The sequence below is a fragment of the Mastigoproctus giganteus genome, chromosome 4 (assembly GCF_048544385.1).
Source record: "Mastigoproctus giganteus isolate SK-2022 chromosome 4, ASM4854438v1, whole genome shotgun sequence".
In the NCBI taxonomy this organism is placed as follows: Eukaryota; Metazoa; Arthropoda; class Arachnida; order Uropygi; family Thelyphonidae; genus Mastigoproctus; species Mastigoproctus giganteus.
The window spans coordinates 79755093-79775343 of NC_143578.1; the positions used below are offsets into that span (position 1 = coordinate 79755093).

A 20251-nucleotide genomic window follows, 5' to 3' on the forward strand; every position below is an offset into this window, starting at 1 on the left:
TCACCCAGGTGTGAACCAAGAATTGCAGGTGTTGAGGTGTGGAAACTAGCTCACACAGAGGAATGACTCTCTCTCTCTGTGTAACCAGGCAATAATAGGTAGTAAATGATTCTCATCATCTGGTGGAACAACACCACTTTGCTTATAGGAGGCTTCAAGTAGTGAAACCCATGTTTAGTTTTCAGAACAAAGCTCCGGTAATCTCCATGTTTTCCATCATGGAATACAAGTGATATTTCTGAGGTTATGATGAGCATCAGGGTGAGAACCAATATTCCTCAAATTTTGAGGGTACAGCTTTAAAATGGTGTTCACACACTGGCTGTTAGATAGTCCACCAGACTGAACCTGTTGGTAATTCTCTAGGAGGCATCTGGATCAATTAGTATGTATGCCTCTACTCTGCCAACTAGTGATAGAGGGAATCCAAGTAGTGTGTATGCATGTGGTGGGGGAAGAATTGTTAAGGCCACATTATGTAAAACAGATGAATATAATTTTGCTGTATACATGCCATATCCAAAAATTTTATTGATTTATACATGTCCCCCACCCTCCAATTTTTATTTATCTTCTGAATTCTGAATGCATCATCAAGAACTAATAGAAAAAAACTAATCTGAAAAAAGTTCTAAATCTCCCTAAACCTTTTTTATTCATTTCACACATATATTTGGTTTCAGTTCCAATCTCAAACATCTGTTTCCACCTACAATCTCTCAAGCCCCACTTACAGTCTTGATTATTGGTTGCCTGAATCATTAATCATTTTAGTTGCTATAACTGTTTGCCATACGATTCCTTTTCACTTCAAAGACTGTACTTGTGCATATGATATTCCACTCTGATATTCCTTATTAGAGACTTTCTTACATGAAATCTCCTAATCTCCTCATTTTGATCTCCAATGGCTTAAAAATCTCTCCTTCACACTCTATCAAATTCATCTGTTGCCTCTACCATTCCTTCCACCACTACTAAGCACATGGAACTCTTTGACTTCCTATCTTTACAGCTCAGCTTTCTCTAGTCTAACTTTCCCAACAGTGAGGTAATTTTCCCTGGTGATTTTAATGTTCTCAACTTCACTTGGTTTCAGTTTTCTGGTTGTACGAATCCAGCTAGTTGAGATGATGAGATTTTTGTGATTACTAATGATTGCAATAATTACTAATTCAGCTTGTTCATTTACCTACCAGAATACCAGACAGTCCTAACCACACACCCAACACCCTTGATCTTTTTCTCACTGACAACCCTTCCAAGTACATGGCAATGTTAGTGGTACTCTAGGCACTTTGGATTACAACTTGGTGGTGGTCTCTTCTCCAGTGGTTCTCATATTCATTCTCAGCCTTGTGTTTTTTGACATTACAAGAATGAGAAATGGTATGACCTGAATGATTTCCATTCTTCTTTTCCTTGGTTGGATTATTATTTTAATTCTTTTGATTCCAATGTTTGCTCAGATCCTGTCAGTGAAATTACTCTTGTAGGAATGAAATCCCTTATTCCAATTGCACCTTAAAATCTTGTCCCTTATCTAAACTTTAGTATTCCAATAAATGTGCTAAGACTGTACAAGTTAAGGAGGCAACATATTGCATTTGGCTTGTGTTGAAATCTCCAGTTCATTTTCTGCCCTCACTAAAGCTTGCAACAATTGTAAAGCAGTTATTAATCAGTCTAAATTTGATTTTGAACAGGCTAAGAGTAGAAAACTTGCTTCTTGTCCAAATGGTGGTTGAACATTCTGGTCTCTTGCCAAGCTATTGGCCACAATTTCTGTCCTTCAATATGCTTACTTCTGTTACAACCTGATGGTTCTTCAGATACAGACAAAGCTTGACCTCCTGGCATCCTATATTTCTTCTATCTCTTGTATCAGCAACCTTGACATGCTATCTACTGTTATGCCCAGCACACTGCTTGATTCATTCTCCTGTGCTCTTCTGGGGTTCTTAGAAGAATTTTAAATAATCTTTATGCTAAAAAAGCTCCAGGCATCTCCCTACTTGCTCTCAAATCCTGTGCTCTTGAGCTTGCTCATATTCAGTAGCTCCTTTTGTGTGCAGTCAAATTGGTCACATAAGATCATCACTTAACAAATCCATGCTGTACTGCAGTATAGCTGCACTCCTGTCTAGATGGTTCTACATTACTCCTTTAACCAGTGACTCCATTATTTTTCTTGTAACAGAAGTTAAATTGCCAATAGGTCTGTAATTACTCATGTCTCACATTAACCCCCCTTTGTGAACTGGGGATACATTCACAGGGATGCTCTCATAATTATCACTAAGGGTTTGCTTACCACCTTTACTGCCTTAATATAACTGGATAGATCCCATTTACCACAGGTAACTTTTTTTTTATGTTTAGCTTCAACAATTTCTCTTCTGTTTTCCTCTCAGTTATCACAATCATTTAGCTCCCTGTCAGAATATGATAAACTTCTGGCATTCTCTTCAATAAAGAATTACTCATGTGAATTAGGTATTTTGCAGTTTTTTTCTTAACATTGCAAAATACGTATTCAGTTTTTCAGCAACCTGAGCAGGATGATCCACAATTTGATTCTTCTTTTCATGGACTAATGTGATCATTTCTACTTACATCTAGTGTTTACATAAGTAAAGGAGTCTTTTCTGTTTTTCTTTGTGTCCTTGCCAAAAACTTCTCCTTGTCTGCCTTAGCTTTGCTATACTCCTTTGTGACTTAATTGCAGACTAGTTTATGTCTACTGTAGGCTTCCATTTTACCTGATAATTTATATGCATTCGGTGCATTTTTCTTTCTCTGTTATGAGTCTCAATTAGTTCATCTGACATCGATTTAGGCCCAAGCCTTGAACAAATCATAGTTGGTATATAAAGTCTAGCAACTTCTACAGTTACTTCCCTGAATGCTACTTATTTAGAATTTGCTGTTGGTAATGTCAGCAAATTGGTCTCATCAGTTGGTTCAACTGTTTAGAATTTTAGAAATGTCTGAGACCACTGTAGACATCTTTATGAAAGCAAAAACTTTTCTCTTTATCCTTGATGGTGGTTAAATTTTAAGTAAATCACACAGCAGTACACTGCCTTCTAGTGGTTCTTTTAACTGCAGATTCTTAATGCAGAATGAATCGCTGCTGGTAATTAGATAACTTAACTAAGAGCATATCCCCCCATGGGCTGTCTCTTCTTTCTATCCATATTGTATTATTATTATTATTATTAGCCATATGGTACATGGAAGCCTGAGAATTATGCTGCACCAGCCAAAAAAAAATTTTTCTGAGTTACCCTGAGAGAGAGAGAGAGAGAGAGAAGTAGAAAGGAATTACCAAAAAAAGAGAAAAATGATGATATCCATCTCAGGACTCTGGGTTTGCCAAGCCCATAGTCACCAGATGTCTCACTGACACCATATCTCTGATATCTCCACAAATAATGACTTAACCAGTACTTCAAGGTCATCAAATTTATTTACTATGCTCCTAGCATTAGTGTACATGCATGTATATGTGAAACTTACACAGTCCCATGTATTTTCTTGTTCCATGAGGGCCCCAGCTGGCCTTGAAATTCCCAACACCTTGCCTTCCAGACTGTTGCACATTTCAATAGAAGCAATGCAAGAATCACTTACACCTCTGCCTGTGGCTGTTAATATATTATTTTGTGTACAGTAATACCCCGACTTATGCGAACTCGGAGTTACGCGGTTCTTGATTTTTTCGTTTGGTGTATATCTAAAATTAGCCTACCAGTGATTTGGAAGTCAAATAATAAAGCTTGGGTGACAGCTTCCGTTTTTGAGGACTGGTTTGGTCACCACTTCATACCTGAAGTCGAACGTTATTGCAAGTCTAAACAGATTCCATTTAAAGTGATGCTTCTTATTGACAATGCACCCGGTAACCCTCCTGCCACCCTAATTAATTTCGACCCACGTGCGAAAGTTGTGTTTTTGCCTCCAAACACAACCAGCTTGCTTCAACCGATGGACCAGGGAGTTATCAAAACATTCAAGGCTTACTGAGGCGTTCGTTTGCATGTCTGAATGAAGCTATGAGACAAAATAGTGAGATATCTGTTAAAGACTTTTGGAAACAATTCAATCTTTTAGATGCCGTAAGAATCATTGAAGAATCTTGGGATGAAATTCACAAAAAAAAACATTGAATGGTGTCTGGAAGTAACTTTGTCCATTTTTTTTTCAAAACCGAGACGAAAACAATGCCAGAAACTGATCATGTCGCTAATGTAATAGAAGAAGTTGTTAATCTTGCCAGGCAATTAGATTTGGAAGTCAATGGTGATGATGTCAACGAGCTGTTGGATTCACATAGTCAGGAGCTGACAATGAATGAACTCATAGAGATGCATGAACAAAACGTCACAGAAGTATCCAACACTTCAAACCCAGTTCCACCAGAAAAGCACATGACAATTGCAAGCTTGACAGAAGGTCTCAGCTCAATTGAAAAGGGCTTAAAAATTTTAGAAAACATAGACTCCAACGAAGAACGCGTTATAGCTACAAAGCAAGGAATAAAAAAATATTAGCTTGCTATGAAGAAATTCTGCATGAAAAAAAGAAGCGCTGTGTCGTCAGACAAATTTGTTAGATTTTATGAAGCCATCGACATCGAAATAACTTTTTTACGTAACTCATTTATTTTTTTAATACATATTTTGTATTAATATGTATAAAGAACTGCAATTTTATTAAATATTTTTCTTCTAAACTAGTGTTTTTTTTAGTCCTTGGTCCCAATTAAACAAAATTTATATGTATTTATATGCAAAGTTGTACCCCGACTTACGCAAATTCGACTTAAGCGATTTTCGTCGGACCCACCTATCACGTAACTTCGGAGTATTACTGTATTCTACCAGGCCAGCAGTTTACCGACCCACCTAACACTGCTTTGATAGCATCAGCAAATATTTTGCATTCCTTCTGTTTAAGTTTATCCCATCTCTGTAAAAACAGTCTTTCCTGTTAACAAGCACAAACCATGGTAAGAAAAATTCTACGCCATGAGCCTTGCACATTTTCTCTAGGACTGAATTGATGACAAGGCTTACATGTACTTCCCCCATTGAGTCTGGACAGAATTGCTGACACTTTCAGATTTAATCCTTACATGTGTTTTTTTCTTAACATTGCATTGTACTTGTTAAGTAAGTCTTCAGATCTCCAAATGTTAACATTATTAGTGCCAAAGTTTTACGTCTTTTTTATGCCCTTAAAAGGTGATATCTGCTCTATAACATCTTGAACTTTTGTCTGTAGTAGACATACCCTGGTCTTATTCCTCCTATTCTTTTTGCATAAAATATTTCCTGTTTCCCTGGCAATAGAGTCAATGATAATAACTACCTCCTGTGGGCCCAGCACATTCTGCCTTGAGGATTGTCGCTGTGTTGCCTGTTGCATGAGTATAAGCTCTGGTATTGAAATGGTCACCTGAAAGTTTGATGGGCCCCATTTTAATTCCTTCGAGGGTATACGCCCTGTTTTTCAAGCCTCTCATAAACGCTGAACACTTAATTCGTACCTAATTTCCTCACATTGTGCACCGAATATACACAAAGAATCCTCCCCCCTATCACGTTCCATTTCAGATAGCCTATAAACATGAAATAAATAGCACATTTTTAAGGTTCTGATTCATAGAACTACCCCACAGTTCTCTTTCAAGCCGCAGCACATCCACTAATATGAACCCTTTTCTTTGCTGCTATTGTCTGGAGCATGATGTCCGTTTAAATTCAGTTTAATTTGAGAATACTATATTAAACCTAATAGTTTAAACTAAACTAAAATATTAAAATATTTTAGTTTAGCTTAATATTTAAAAAAATATTAAATTAAAATATTTTAGTTTAGTTTAATATTTTAAAAAATATTAAAATTAAAATATTAAACTAATAGTCTACTGGGAAGGCTTAGTACTTTATAATGAATCGTTGATGCAGCACTACTTATGTTGAGAAAGGCAGCATATTCTGCCAAAAGGTTCAGTTTTACAGTAGTACGGGTTTAACGCTTTTAATGTATAATATTTTATTATATTTTTAATATATATTCATATGATTTATTGTATTTTAAATTATATTATATTTTGCAGTCAATTTTATGTATTTTATTTATTTAGTTTATTTGTAATTTAATTTTATTTATGTTTATAAAGTTATAATTGGTCAGAGTTGGCGGCATCAATTATGGATAAACTAATAGTTACCAGTAATAACACTGCTCTATTCACAGGTTACACAGCAATAATACTGACAACCCTTCTTTATATTATTTTATATTATTATATATATATATGTATATTACACTAACAAGTTTGTTATTATATATATATATATATATATATATATATATATATACAGTCGAATCTTGTTAATACAAAGTTCAAGGGACCTAAATTTTCACATTTTGTAATAATGAGGTTTGTAGTAACAAGTCCCCCAAAAGTGTCAAAATCGTACTGTTTTTTTTTTTTGGTACATATTGTATATCTAAGACTAATAATAAATAATAATAACAAAAATAAATTAATAAAATAAAAATGAAAGCCTCATCTAACAACACAGTAATAGAAATAACATATTTTTTAAAAATTTTATTTCATTTGTAAGATAAACTAAAAAAAAGCAATTAACGGAAATGAAAATATTGTACAGTATAAATTTTGATATATATACAATATTTTAGTATAACAGTAAAAAGAATTACAATTTTAATATAAAAGGAGATATACAAACCATTAACTTTTTAATAAATTAATCTAATTTAAAGAAAGAATCCAATGTTGTTTGCCTAGTTTTTGTCCTATATGCATTTTTAACTACAGTACAGACATTATCAAATGCAATGGTTGTTTCTTTATCAACTTTACTGCAGGCCAACACATTCTCTGTTATGTTCAATACATTTTGGGCATCTTTTTTTAGATGGCATGTGTGCGCTTCTTCACTTTCGCTGTCGCTGATAACAAAAACATCATCATTTTATTTGGTGCTGAGCAGCTCTTCTGGTGTTGGCATTGCTGTGGTAGCAACTTCATCATCCACCTTCACAAACTCTTCAAATTTGCCAACAAAATTCATATGCTCCTTCAAATTCCTCCATTATTCAATGTTGCCATCACATTCATCTGCTGGACCATGTTTTTCAATGATGTTCTCTCCAAAACCACTCTTTCTGAAACAGTTCATTATTACACTTGATGCAATATTGCCCCAAGCAATAACAAAATTACGGATAGCATCCAAGGCATTCCAATTTGACTGCAAATTGTTCCCTCCTATGTTGCGGATCAAGTACCTTATCAGGTGCACTCTGTATGCTCTCTTGAGGTTATAAATAATGCCTTGATCCAGTGGTTGCATTAAACTGGTGGTACTGGGGGTTAAAAACAACAGCCCTATATCTGTCAATTTAAGTGTCTCAGCAGAATGCACTGTACAATGATCTAGAATCATCAAAATGTTCATTTTTTTCTGAAGCCATTCTTCTGTCCACTTTTGATAACCAAGACTGAAAAATTTTGAGTGTAAGCCAAGCACTTCTATTGGCCTCATAATTACTGGTAACTGCTTTAAAACATCTTGGCTTGAAAAACTTACCAATCACAAGTGGGTGTAGTTTTGTACTACCATCTGAACTGTAGCATAACAGAACAGTGAGTCTTTTTTACCAAATTTTCCATCATGACAAGACTCTCCTCGAACAGCAAATTATAAAATAAACCTGTCTCGTCAAGATTAAAAATATCCTTTGCCGCATATTTTTCAAGAATGGACCACACAGAACACAACCAGTCTGCAGCCTTTTCTTTGTCGACTAATCCAGCCTCACCACAAACCTTTCGCGAAACGAAGTTATTCCTGTCTTTAAATCTTTGGAGCCAGCCACTGCTGCATTTGAAGTCACTAATTCCTTGTTGCTGAGCTAGATAATTTGTCTTTTCTTGCAAAATTTGACCTGATATTGGCAAATTAGATGCACGCATTTGTTGGTACCACTTGAAAAGTTTTGTTTCAAGCTCCTTGTATTTTGCACCACAAATTCATTTCCTGTTTTTTATCGCTGCTCCAGTGTCATGCACTTTAAGTCTTTTTCGGTTTTTCAGAATTGTTAATAAAGTAGGTAAAGGGATGTTGTATTCCTTTGCAATGTCCGTTTTGCTTCTTTCCATCCTATCAGTCTCTTGTATAATTTTTAGTTTAATTTCCAGGTTTAATTCCATCCGTTTACATTTTGTCACCATAACACTGATAGATAAGATTTACTATAAAAAAATTTTAAATTAATTTAAAAACATAATTTCCAAAAAAGACATCAGCTCACATAAAATGACACAAAAATTAGATTACTGTATCTGGTAGCAAACGACTTTGAACTGGGGTAATGATTGCAACTGATCTTATTCCTTTGGAGAGCGAGGGAGTGCATGTAAACAACTTAAAAAGACTTTTTATTCTTTTGTTAATTTAACAACTCATTCTACAGAAAGATATTTTTCAGAGTGCACCTGATGTTGTAGCTACCATAAACTGCTTTTGTTCACACAAAACTAATTTCTAACAAGTCAGTGGAAACAATTCCACTGACTTGTTAGAAACACTTCCATCCTTAGGGAAGTAATCCTTAGGGAGCCAGGTGGCCAGAGGTAATAATAGGGGTAATAATCAGACAGCTCTGTACATTTGTATTAAATGTACAAAATGACAATATTTATTTCTCACGGGGTGAAAAAAGAACTTTGTAATATATATTGACCGAATTTTGTAATAAACAAATATATTTACATAGAAAAGCCTATCCTTTCGTGGGGGAATGGTATGTGCTTTATATGAATGAGTACTTTTATAAAGTGAGTTTGTATTAACGTGATTTTACTATATATATATATATATATAAAACTGGTTACTAGTTATAAGATATAACAGGTTACTAGTTATAAGATATGATCTTTACAACAAAATCACTGATACGAAGGCTCTATGAATATTAAGTTGTAACTTACAAAATCTCTAGTTAAATTTAAAAATAAGCTAACAAATGTGACTAAGGACTATTAAGACTATTTAAACCATTTAATATGTTAATTAAGTAAAAAAGTAAAATTTTTCAAAAATCTTATCCATTTCCAAAAGCTCAAAATTCTTACACTGCACAACACAATTGCCTTAAACCCAAAAAATTATTTGATGAGATTTGACTCACAGAACCAATTCGCACTGTTCTGTGGACTAATTATGGTGTTTGTTGCACCATGCTAGACAAGACTGTGGATAGCAGTTGGTGGCAATTGGCTTATGCCCTGCCCATAGTGTGTTCACAGAGAGCTCAGTGCCTGTTGCTGCCTTAAAGACTTGGTTGATATTTTGTAGGGATGTTCAATGAGATTGTCATACTGCCCTTCCAAGTACCACTAGTCATGTGGAGTGATCTTCTGATGCAAGGAAGCAAGCTTATACAGCATTAGCAAGAAGAAGAAGAAGAAGAAGAAGAAAACCCTGCCTGCCTCATCTGCACATCCTCTCTAACAATTTATTGAATCTTTCTTTAAATTTATTCAGATTACTCACTTCCACAACACCAGATGGAAGGTTGTTCCAACAAGCTTTGCTAATCAGTGGTAGTACCATTACTCTTCCATTTCATAACCCACTAATAGTCGACTTTGGATGGTGTGGGTTGTCAGCAATTGCATGAATCAACAGACAACCAGCAAAGTAACATCTCATGAGCTTTTCTTACATACTGGTCTGAGTCACTTGTTTATCTAGGAAGGTCAAACAGACTACGACTAGGGGTATAAATAAATTAAATTAATTTATACTAATACAAATTACTGGCAAAAACTAGTAGACTGGACTTCAGGAATTTTATGTTTTGTCAGTGTGTTGTTGCACGTGTTGGGCATATCCTCTTTCTGTACATAGCTATGAGCAAACTGGGTTTACTACTTAGTGCTTTGATCTCATATTGTGGTGGCACTTGGCCATGAGTTGCCTTGGTATTGCTCTGCTCTGTGACATCCATCTAATGTGAGATTAATGCACCAATAACAAACCCAGTTTACTTACAACTATGTACAGAAAGAAGCAATGCCTGACATGTACAATGACTTTTTGTAATTTTCATATCTTGAAGTGGTTGCCCTAGACTTAACTATATCAGTTGTCAACCAGTGGAATAAACTAACTTTATTTGGTTGAGGTTGATAGTCTGTGAAAGTTAAAGAGACGAGATGTCCCAGATTATGCGGGACAGACCCGGATTTAAGTCATTTGCCCCGCATTGCAAACTGTCCCGGATTGGACATGTAGCCTCCATACTTGAATCATGATTTTGCATTTTTTATTTTATTCTGCATTTTGCAACATCTTTTGTCTCATAGATTCATTTAGAGCAGGAGTGGCCAACTTAATTTGTGATGCGATCTACTTTTTTCCTTCAAAATGTTCCCCGATCTACCATCTCAAAAATTTCATTGCGCAAGGTGCACAAATCAAGGGATGACTGTATATTTAAAATTCGTCGTGATCAAACCGAAATTAAATCCGCGATCGACCAAAATTAAGTCCGCGATCGACTGGTAGATCACAATCAACTCGTTGGCCACCCCTGGTTTAGAGGTTCTAAATGAATATAGAAATAATATAATTTGAGCTATGGAAGCAAGGCCTCCAGCCACAAATCAAGTATTTCCTTTTTTGAGAACTAAATAGTGAAATAGAACTAAATAGAACTAAATAGTGCCATTCTTCTCAGGATTATTCATTTGAAGTTATGGAATGCATTGTGGAGATTTATATGGTATGGAACTCTAGAAACAAAATTTAGAAAATTATTTTCACATGCAGTAATATTTGAAAATCATGCCAGTAGAAGTGACTAGCTCTAGACTCACCAGTCAGTTACCAGGTTTTCTACAATGTAAATTATGTATAAGGCCATTATAATTCCTTTGTCCAAAAGCATAAGAAATTCTATCAAAATTTATCATAATTATAAACAGCCCTTACAGGGATGTTTATAATTATCATATTACCTATGTGATAATTATATATGGTACGCTATCCTGAGAGTTTCATAGATCTCTAAAGGAGTGTTCTTTAATTTTCCTTACGATACAAGTTAATTTTTATAGCACGATATATTACATTACATCCTCTATGTTAAGAATCAAAGTTAATTTTAGAAATATCATATTTATATGAAGATGAGTAGAAGTTATTAGGAGTTATTACATTTATGTCATTACAGAAGAGTTATATAATGATGTATTATTTAAGTTTGTACAGATTAACAAAAAATTCACTAATGTTCCTGTATTTTTATTAGCTGACAGTTATGAATGCTGGACGAAAGTACTTGGGGTCAGATGATCTTAAGGGGAAGGTAAGAACTTGTTCAAATTACAACACAAATAACATTATTGTCTTAGTATTGCAAAGAAGTCATTATGTTTTAGCAAGAGCTTATGTTTTTTGCAAGTTAATTATGGAATACTGTAAAAAACATAAGCTCTTGCTAAAACCTAATGACAAAAATAATCGGTACTATAAGTCCTATAAATAATTCATATTGTAGAGAAAAGCTGAAGAGTTGAATAAAATCAGAGTAAGTAGTTCCATGTAGTTGGCTATACTGGACTTTGATTTTGCTTTCACAATGTGATTCATTTAGAATGTAAGACTGACTGAGGCTGTAGAGCTTTGCTTCAGCTGTTTTTTTTTTTTAAACTTTATACGTGGAGGTAAGAAAAATCACAATGCTGGAGGTATCCACTGTTCATTACCGGCTGTTGTAAGTGATGCAAGTTTGTGTTGATATGCTGCTGACTATCTTTAATGCTTGCTTTGAACTGCTAAATTCTTTGTGGATTGTTTTTGCATGATTTCTGCTTTAATAACCTCCATAAAAAGAAGTCTGGGGATATTAAATGAGAAGACCTAGGTGGCAAAAGTCTTTCCAATATAATTCAATCCCCAAAAAAAACTCATGCAATATCTCAGTGGTTATGTGGTATTGTCCCCTCCTTTTGGAGCCAGATGTCTTTTTCATTACCATCTAGCAATCCAGTAAACTGTATTAAGTGATGCCTTGGTAATTGGTAAACATCAGCGGTGACAGTTTGTTCAAAAATATGGGCCCTATTCTTCTTCAAGATATGTCTCATCAAACACTGAACATTTTGGGCATGTAAGGGAGTTCCACAAAAAAAAAAAAAAAGAAAAGATTTTCTCCAATTTTGACTGTTGATGTAGCCACTAAGGTAAAACCACACTTCATCTGTGAAATAAATTTTATCCAAAATTTCAATATATTCATAGCAAAGTAAAATTTTAAACCAGGAGAATACTGCAATCTCTTAACATTATCCTGAAATTGAAGCTCATGCATACTGTGAATTTGGTATAAAAAAAGTTTTAGATGTTTTCTAATAGAAAATGAACTGAACTAAGTGATATCTTGTCTTGAATACTGAATTTCTATAGAGATTTGTTTGGAGATTGCAAAACTGTTTGTGGAATGTCATCTAAAGTTTGTGTTCCTTATTTCTAACTGATCCACACTTATGAAATTTCTTTATTGCCTTGTAAATTGCAGCTTGCATGGAGAGTTAGAGTTAGGGAATTTTACAACAAATTTTTGTTGACATTCACTCCAGAGCTAAGTTCCGGTCAACCCTTCCCCATCTCTTCCATCATGCAGCATGATTGATGACTTTTGAGGTTATGATGAGCATCATGGCGAGATCCAATCTTCCTTACATTTCGAGGGTACAGCTCTAAAACGGTGTTCGAAGGCCGGCAGCTAATTAGTACAATGGACTGAACCTATTGGTAACGCTTTAGGAGGCTTCTGGATCAGCTAGTGTATAATCTTGCTACCTCTACTCTGCCAGATAGTGAATGGAGGAAGTCCAAGTAGTGTGTATGCGGGGGGGGGGGGGATTGTCGAGGCCACGTTATGTCAAGGATCTGGGTATATTCTTACCATGTGTACGCCATATCCAAAAATTTCTTTACTTCATACAGCTTGCCCTGCTCAATCAGCTTCAACTTCTCGAATATCCACTACCAATTCATTAAATGTCGATCTCCAGGTAATCTCCAGTGGTGCAAAGACAACTTAGTTGATTTCAATCCTCCTATAACTCAGTCTTGTCTTATATCTTGCAAAAAGGATTCTTCTGCTCATATGCTTATCTTTGGGGACACTCCAATTTCTAGGCAAAATGATATATCTCTTTTGGGATTACCCTGACTTCTAATCTTCCTTGGCCCAAGCACATTACAAATATTACTTCCTCTGCATCAAAAAACTTGGTTTTCTATTTTGCTTTTGGCGTTACCTTTCTTGCAAACAGCTGTTCACTCTGTACAAATTGCAAATCCGCCCTACCATGGAATATTGTTCCCACATCTGGGGCGGTGCCCCCAAAACCTCTCTCAGGCTTCTAGATTCCATTCATAAGAGGGCAGTTAGGTTAACTAATGACTCCTCTCTAAAAGAGTCTATCCACTCACTGTCTCATAGATGTACTGTTTCTGCTGCATGCCTTTTCTACGTATACTTCCATGGGCACTGTTCTTCTGAATTGGCTTCTATAATTCCTGCTCTCTCTTTCAAAACAGTCCAGATACATGTCTCCACCAGCCAACATCCATTTACTGTCCAAATTGAAGCTCACATAACCAACTTTCCATCTTCCTCGTTTATTCATTCAACTACTGTTTTCTGGAACAACCTTCCTTCATACGTATTTCATGAAAACTGCAGTCTACAGAAGTTCAAGTCTAATGAAAATAAATATCTTCTTTCGTCTTCTCAACCTCCAACATAAGCAAAGTACTATAGGTTCTAATACTTCTCGTATTTGGGATTTTCATAAAAAAAAAAGAAAAAAAAAAGACTTCTTTTCAATAAGATACCATTAAAAAAACATGTTGCTCATTGGTATATGACATGACACTTATTTAAATAATCATATATGCAACTTCAAAGACACTAGGTTTTGACAAACTGAACATTTGAAATTCAAAACTGTCACTTTTTCAAGTTATGCAACATTCTCTGCTAGCACTCTTGCACAATTACGCCAGTGATTTTGTTTTCTAAATTAGCATGTTCGAGAGGCAACTAGAGGGAGCAATACTCTTGATTTGATTATCAGTAGTGATTCTTCATGCATTAAGAATCTGCAGATACAGGAACCACTAGGTGGCAGTGATCACAGTGTGCTGAAGTGGGATTTACTCAAGGAGGTAACTACCATCAGGGGTAAAGGGAAGGGTTATTGCTTTCATAAAGGCGACTACAATGGTCTGAGACAGTATTTAAATTCTATACAGTGGGACCAACTGATGATGTTACCAACAGCAAACTCAAAATGGGAAGCATTCAAAGAACTTATCTTGGAAGCTACTAGGCTTTGCATACCAACTAAGAAATATTGTTCAAGGTTTAGGCCTAAATGGATGTCAGATGAACTAATGAGACATATGGCAGAGAAGAAAAATGCATGGGAGACATAAATTAACATGTGACACATAAGCCTATGATAGATATAAGTTGATCTGTAACCAAGTTACAAAGGAGGTTAGGCAGGCGAAGGCAGATTACGAGAAATCTTTGGCAATGGATGCAAAGAAAAACAGCAAGGAGTTCTTTACTTATGTAAACTCTAGAAGGAAGGGGATGAATCAGATTGGTCCACTTGATATCGATGGTTCAACTGTTGATGATCCTGCTCAGGTAGCTAACAAACTAAATCAATATTTTGCATCTACATTCACACATGAGGAGTTATTCAGGAAGGGGAATACCATAGATGAAGTAAACAGTGCCAATGAGCTAGATGATCTTGTAATAATTGAGAGTAAAGTGGAGAAGAAATTGTTGAACATAAATACAAGAAAGGCACCTGGGATAGTAGTAGTAGTAGTAGTAGTAGTAGCAGTGGCATTTGATGCAAGAAAGCAAGTGTATGAGCTTATGCAGCATCATCCAAAAAAAAAAAAAAAAAAATCACACCATTCCCTCTAAATGCCTGTCCAGTTTCCCCTTAAATTTATTCAACCTATCAACTTCCACAACGACAGATGGAAGTTTGTTCCAGCAATTAACCACCCGCTGGCTAAAGGCAAATTTCTGCACATCTAATCTACATCTGTCTTTTCTTAATTTGAATTTATGCCCCCTTAGGTTCGTAATCTAAACAAGTGGAAGGATCCCATCAGAATTCAGAGTGCTCAACCCATTCAAGGCCTTATATACCTCAATCAGATCAGCGTGCAGGTGCCTAGTCTCCAGCCACTGCAATTTGCAGAACTTAAGCCTCTCTTGGTAAGGGGATCCCTTCATTCCCCTCACCAATCTTGTTGCCCTTCTCTGTACATGATGGGTGGATGGGATCTATCCAGTTATATTAAAGGAGGCAGCAAAGGAAGTAAGCAATCCGTTAGCCATAATTATGAGAGCTTCCTTGGACTCAGGGGAGGTACCCACAGACTGGAGATGTGCAAATGTAACCCCAATTCACAAAGGAGGATCAAAGGCTGACACAAGTAATTATAGACCGTGAGTTTAACTTCTGTTCCAGGAAAATTAATGGAAGCACTGTTTAAAGAAGCACTGCAGGATCATCTTGACAAGAATTCAGTTATAGCTCAGACACAGCATAATTTTGTTAAGGAAAGGTCTTGCCTGACCAATTTGATTGGATACTATGATGTAGTCACAAAAGAATTGGATGCAGGGAATAACTTTGATATTATATATTTGGATCTTAGGAAGGCTTTTTATACTGTTGCACATGGAAAACTGCTGCACAAATTGGAGCAGTGTGGCATTGGTGGCAAATTGTTGCTATGGATAAAGGGATGGTTGAGTGGCAGAAGACAGAGAGTGGTAATTAATGGACACTGCTCATCGTGGACTAATGTTATTAGTGGAGTCCCTCAGGGTTCAATGTTGGGTCCATTATTGTTTTCTGTATTTATTAATAATATTGATGATGGTATATCAAGCTTAATGTCCAAGTTTGCGACGATACAAAGGTTGGCAGGGTTGTTAAGAACGCTACTGATGCTATGCTGCTGAACCAGGATCTGGAAAGGTTGAGCAGATGGGCTGAGAGGTGGCAAATGAAGTTTAACATTGACAAATGTAGAATACTACATATGGGAAACAGCAACTCCAGAGCAACGTATCAACTCTGTGGTACTACACTGACAGTGGTAGAGAATGAAAAGGACCTGGGGGTAATTGTGCAGGCAGATAAGAAGTTCTCTGAGTAGTGCAGACGGGTGGCAAGAGTAGTTCATGGTGTCTTATCAATGATGTACAGGAATTTTTCTAGCAGGGATAGGAAGGTGATTATTCCCTTGTATAAGGCAATGGTCAGGCCACACCTTGAGTACTGTATACAGGTCTGGAGGCCTCATTTCAAGAAGGATGTAGAGCTGCTGGAGCGAAGAGTTGCTCTTACGAAGAAAGGCTTAAGTTTCTCAAATTACAGTGTCTGGAGACTAGGCACCGACGAGGTGATCTGATAGAGGTGTACAAAGCCTTGAATGGTTTGATCATGCTCAATACTGATGGAATACTGGCTCTTGCTCGGAATAATCACCTGAGAGGGCATAAATTCAAATTGAGGAAAGACAGATGTAGGATAGATGTGCGGAAATTTGCCTTTAGCCAGTGGGTAGTTAGTTGGTGGAACCGACTTCCATCCCTTGTTGTGGAAGTTGATAGCCTAAATAAATTTAAGGCTCAGCTGGACAGGTATTTCGAACGAACGGAGGGGTGAAGTGGAAGGAGGTTTTTTTTTTTTTTTTTTTTTTGGCTAATGCTGCATTAGCTTGCTTTCTTGCATCATATGCCTCTACTAATGCTAATGCTAATGATCATTACTTAGTGTTGTACTTAATACAGATAATGTGAGTTTACTTTTAAAATGGAACACCCTGTATTTTTGTATTGTAGACTGAACCAGTCTACATTATATATACAATAGAAGCCTTCTTATCCTATATGATTGGGACTGATATTTGATGGGCTAATCAGAAAAGTCAGTTAAAGTAGGAAATCATAAAAAAAGTGTCTATCAGGAGACCTGGATCTTAAGAATATACATATTTAAATATGTATTTGCACAGTACCTTTAAATATATGAGGGTGGTTCAATAAAGATTGGGACTGATAGGCGCAATCTTTATTGAACATCAATCGCCCTCACCTACTTCCACCCATCGCAAAATCATGATATTTTGTGTGTAGCATCATAAATATCTCTGTATCAAAGGTGTAAAATTTCAGTCCTGTGTCTTAATTTGTTTTTCTCTTACAGAGCTGAATGTGTGATGAAGTAGCATCATGGACAAAGTTGAATCCAGAGCTGTAATCTGGTTTCTGTTTTTGAAGGGGAAATCTCCTAAAGAAATCCACAAGGAGATGACTGCTGTATATAAGGATGAAGCCCCATCCTATGGCATTGTGAAGCACTGGTATAGACAGTTTAGATGTGATTGAACATCAGTAGAATCTGAGCCCATTCCAGGTTGTCCCCATTCAGCCATTGATGACAGAGCGATCAGAAAAGTAGAGTTGTTAATCATGGACATCTGTCTTTCCTCAATTTGAATTTATGCCCTCTCAGGTGATTTTTCTGAGCTAGAGGAAAAATCCCATCAGCATTGAGCATGCTTAAACCATTCAAGGCTTTATACACCTCTATCAGATCACCTCGCTGGTGCCTAGTCTCCAGACACTGTAATTTGCAAAACTTAAGCCTTTCTTCGTAAGAGCACCCCTTTGTTCCATTCACTAATCTTGTTGCCCTTCTCTGTACTCGTTCCAGCAGCTCTACATCCTTCTTGAAATGAGGCCTCCAGACCTGTATACAGTACTCTAGGTGTGGCCTGACCATCGCCTTATACAATGGAATAATCACCTCCTTATCCCTGCTGGAAAAATTCCTGTATATCATTGACAATACTCCATGAGCTACTCTTGCAGCCCGTCTGCACTGCTCAGAGAACTTCATATCTGCCTGCACAACCACCCCCAAGTCCCTTTCATTCTCTACCACTGTCAGTGTAGTACCACAAAATTGATACGTTGCTCTGGGGTTGCTGTTTCCCATATGTAGTACTTTACATTTGTCAATGTTAAACTTCATTTGCCACCTCTCAGCCCATCTGCTCAACCTTTCCAGATCCTGTTGCAGCAGCATAGTGTCAGTAGTGTCCTTGCCAACCCTGCCAACCTTTGTATCGTCTGCAAACTTGGACATTAAGCCCGATATACCATCATCAATATCATTTATAAATACAGAAAACAATAATGGACCCAACACTGAGCCCTGAGGGACTCCACTAATAACATCAGTCCACGATGAGCAGTGTCCATTGATTACCACTCTCTGTCTTCTCCCCCTCAACCACCCCTTTATCCATAGCAGCAATTTCCCTCCAATGTCACAGTGCTCCAATTTGTGTAGCAGTCTTCCATGTGCAACAGTATCAAAAGCCTTTCTAAGATCCAAGTATATAATATCAAAGTTATTCCCTGCATCCAGTTCTTTTGTGACTGCATCATAGTATCCAATCAAGTTGGTCAGGCAAGACTTTCCCTTAACAAAACCATGCTGTGTCTGAGCTATAACTGAAGTCTTGTCTAAATGATCCTGCAGTGCTTCTTTAACCAGTGCCTCCATTAATTTTCCTGGAACAGAAGTTAAGCTCACAGGTCTATAATTACTTGTGTCAGCCTTTGATCCTCCTTTGTGAATTGGGGTCACATTTGCACATTTCCAGTCTATGGGTACCTCCCCTGAGTCCAAGGAAGCTCTCATAATTATGGCTAAGGGTTTGCTTACTTCCTTTGCTGCCTCCTTTAATATAACTGGATAGATCCCATTCACCCCGGGTGCCTTTCTTGTGTTTATCTTCAACAGTTTCTCCTCCACTTTACTCCCAGTTATTTCAAGATTCTGTAGCTTACTGCTAGAGTTGAATACACCTCTGGCATTCCCCTCGCTGAATAACTCCTCATGTGTGAATGTCGATGCAAAATATTCATTTAGTTTGTTAGCTACCTGAGCAGGATCATCAACACTTGACCCATCAATATCAAGTGGACCAATCTGATTCATCCCCTTCCTTCTAGAGTTTACATAAGTAAAGAACTCTTTGCTGTTTTTCTTTGCATCCCTTGCCAAGGATTTCTCGTAATCTGCGCCTGCCTAACCTCCTTTGTAACTTGGTTGCATATCAACTTGTATCTATCATAGGCTTCTGTGTCATGTGTTAATTTGTATGTATCCCATGCATTTTTCTTCTCTGCCATAAGAAAAATGAGAAGAAAAATGCATGGGATACATATAAATTAATGGGTGACATGGAAGCCTATGATAGATATAAGCTGATCTGTAACAAAGTCACAAAGGAGATTAGGCAGGCAAAGGCAGATTATGAGAAATTCTTGGCAAAGGATGCCAAGTATGTAAAATTCTTGGCAAAGGATGCTTTACCTATGTAAACTCTAGAAGGAAAGGGATGAATCAGGTTGGTCCACTGGATATTGATGGTTCAAAAGTTGAGGATCTTGCTCATGTGGCTAACAAACTAAATGAGTATTTTGCATCTACATTCACACATGAGGAGTTATTCAGGAAGGGGAATGCCAGAGGTGAAGTAAACTCTGGCAGTGAGCTAGATGATTTTGTAATAACTGAGAGGAAAGTGGAGGAGAAATTGTTGAGGATAAACATAAAAAAGGCACCTGGGGTGGATGAGATCTATCCAGTTATATTAAAGGAGGCAGCAAATGAAGTAAGCAAACCCTCAGCCATAATTATGAGAGCTTCTTTAGACTCAGGGGAGGTACCCATATACTGGGGATGTGCAAATGTGACCCCAATTCATAAAGGAGGATCAAAGGCCGATACAAGTAATTATAGACCTGTTAGTTTAACTTCTGTTCCAGGAAAATTAATGGAGGCACTGGTTAAAGAAGTACTGCAAGATCATCTAGACAAGACTTCAGTTATAGCTCGGACACAGCATAGTATCCAATTTGATTGGATACTGTGATGCAGTCACAAAAGAACTGGATGCAGGGAATAACTTTGATATTATATATTTGGATCTTAGAAAGGCTTTTAATACTGTTGGACATGAAAGAATGCTGCACAAATTGGAGCAGTGTGGCATTGGAG

The 20251-nt window shown here is 36.7% G+C and overlaps 1 protein-coding gene across 2 annotated transcripts in view; it reads left to right on the top strand.

The window, feature by feature from the left end:
* Window positions 1-20251, top strand: part of LOC150086861 (urocanate hydratase-like) — a 379529-nt gene that overhangs the window by 62972 nt on the left and 296306 nt on the right. For both annotated transcript variants that reach the window (XM_090371633.1, XM_090371634.1), the window contains exon 6: window positions 11365-11421. In XM_090371633.1, coding sequence (XP_090227759.1) covers window positions 11365-11421 — 57 coding nt within the window. The remainder of the gene's footprint in view (window positions 1-11364; window positions 11422-20251) is intronic.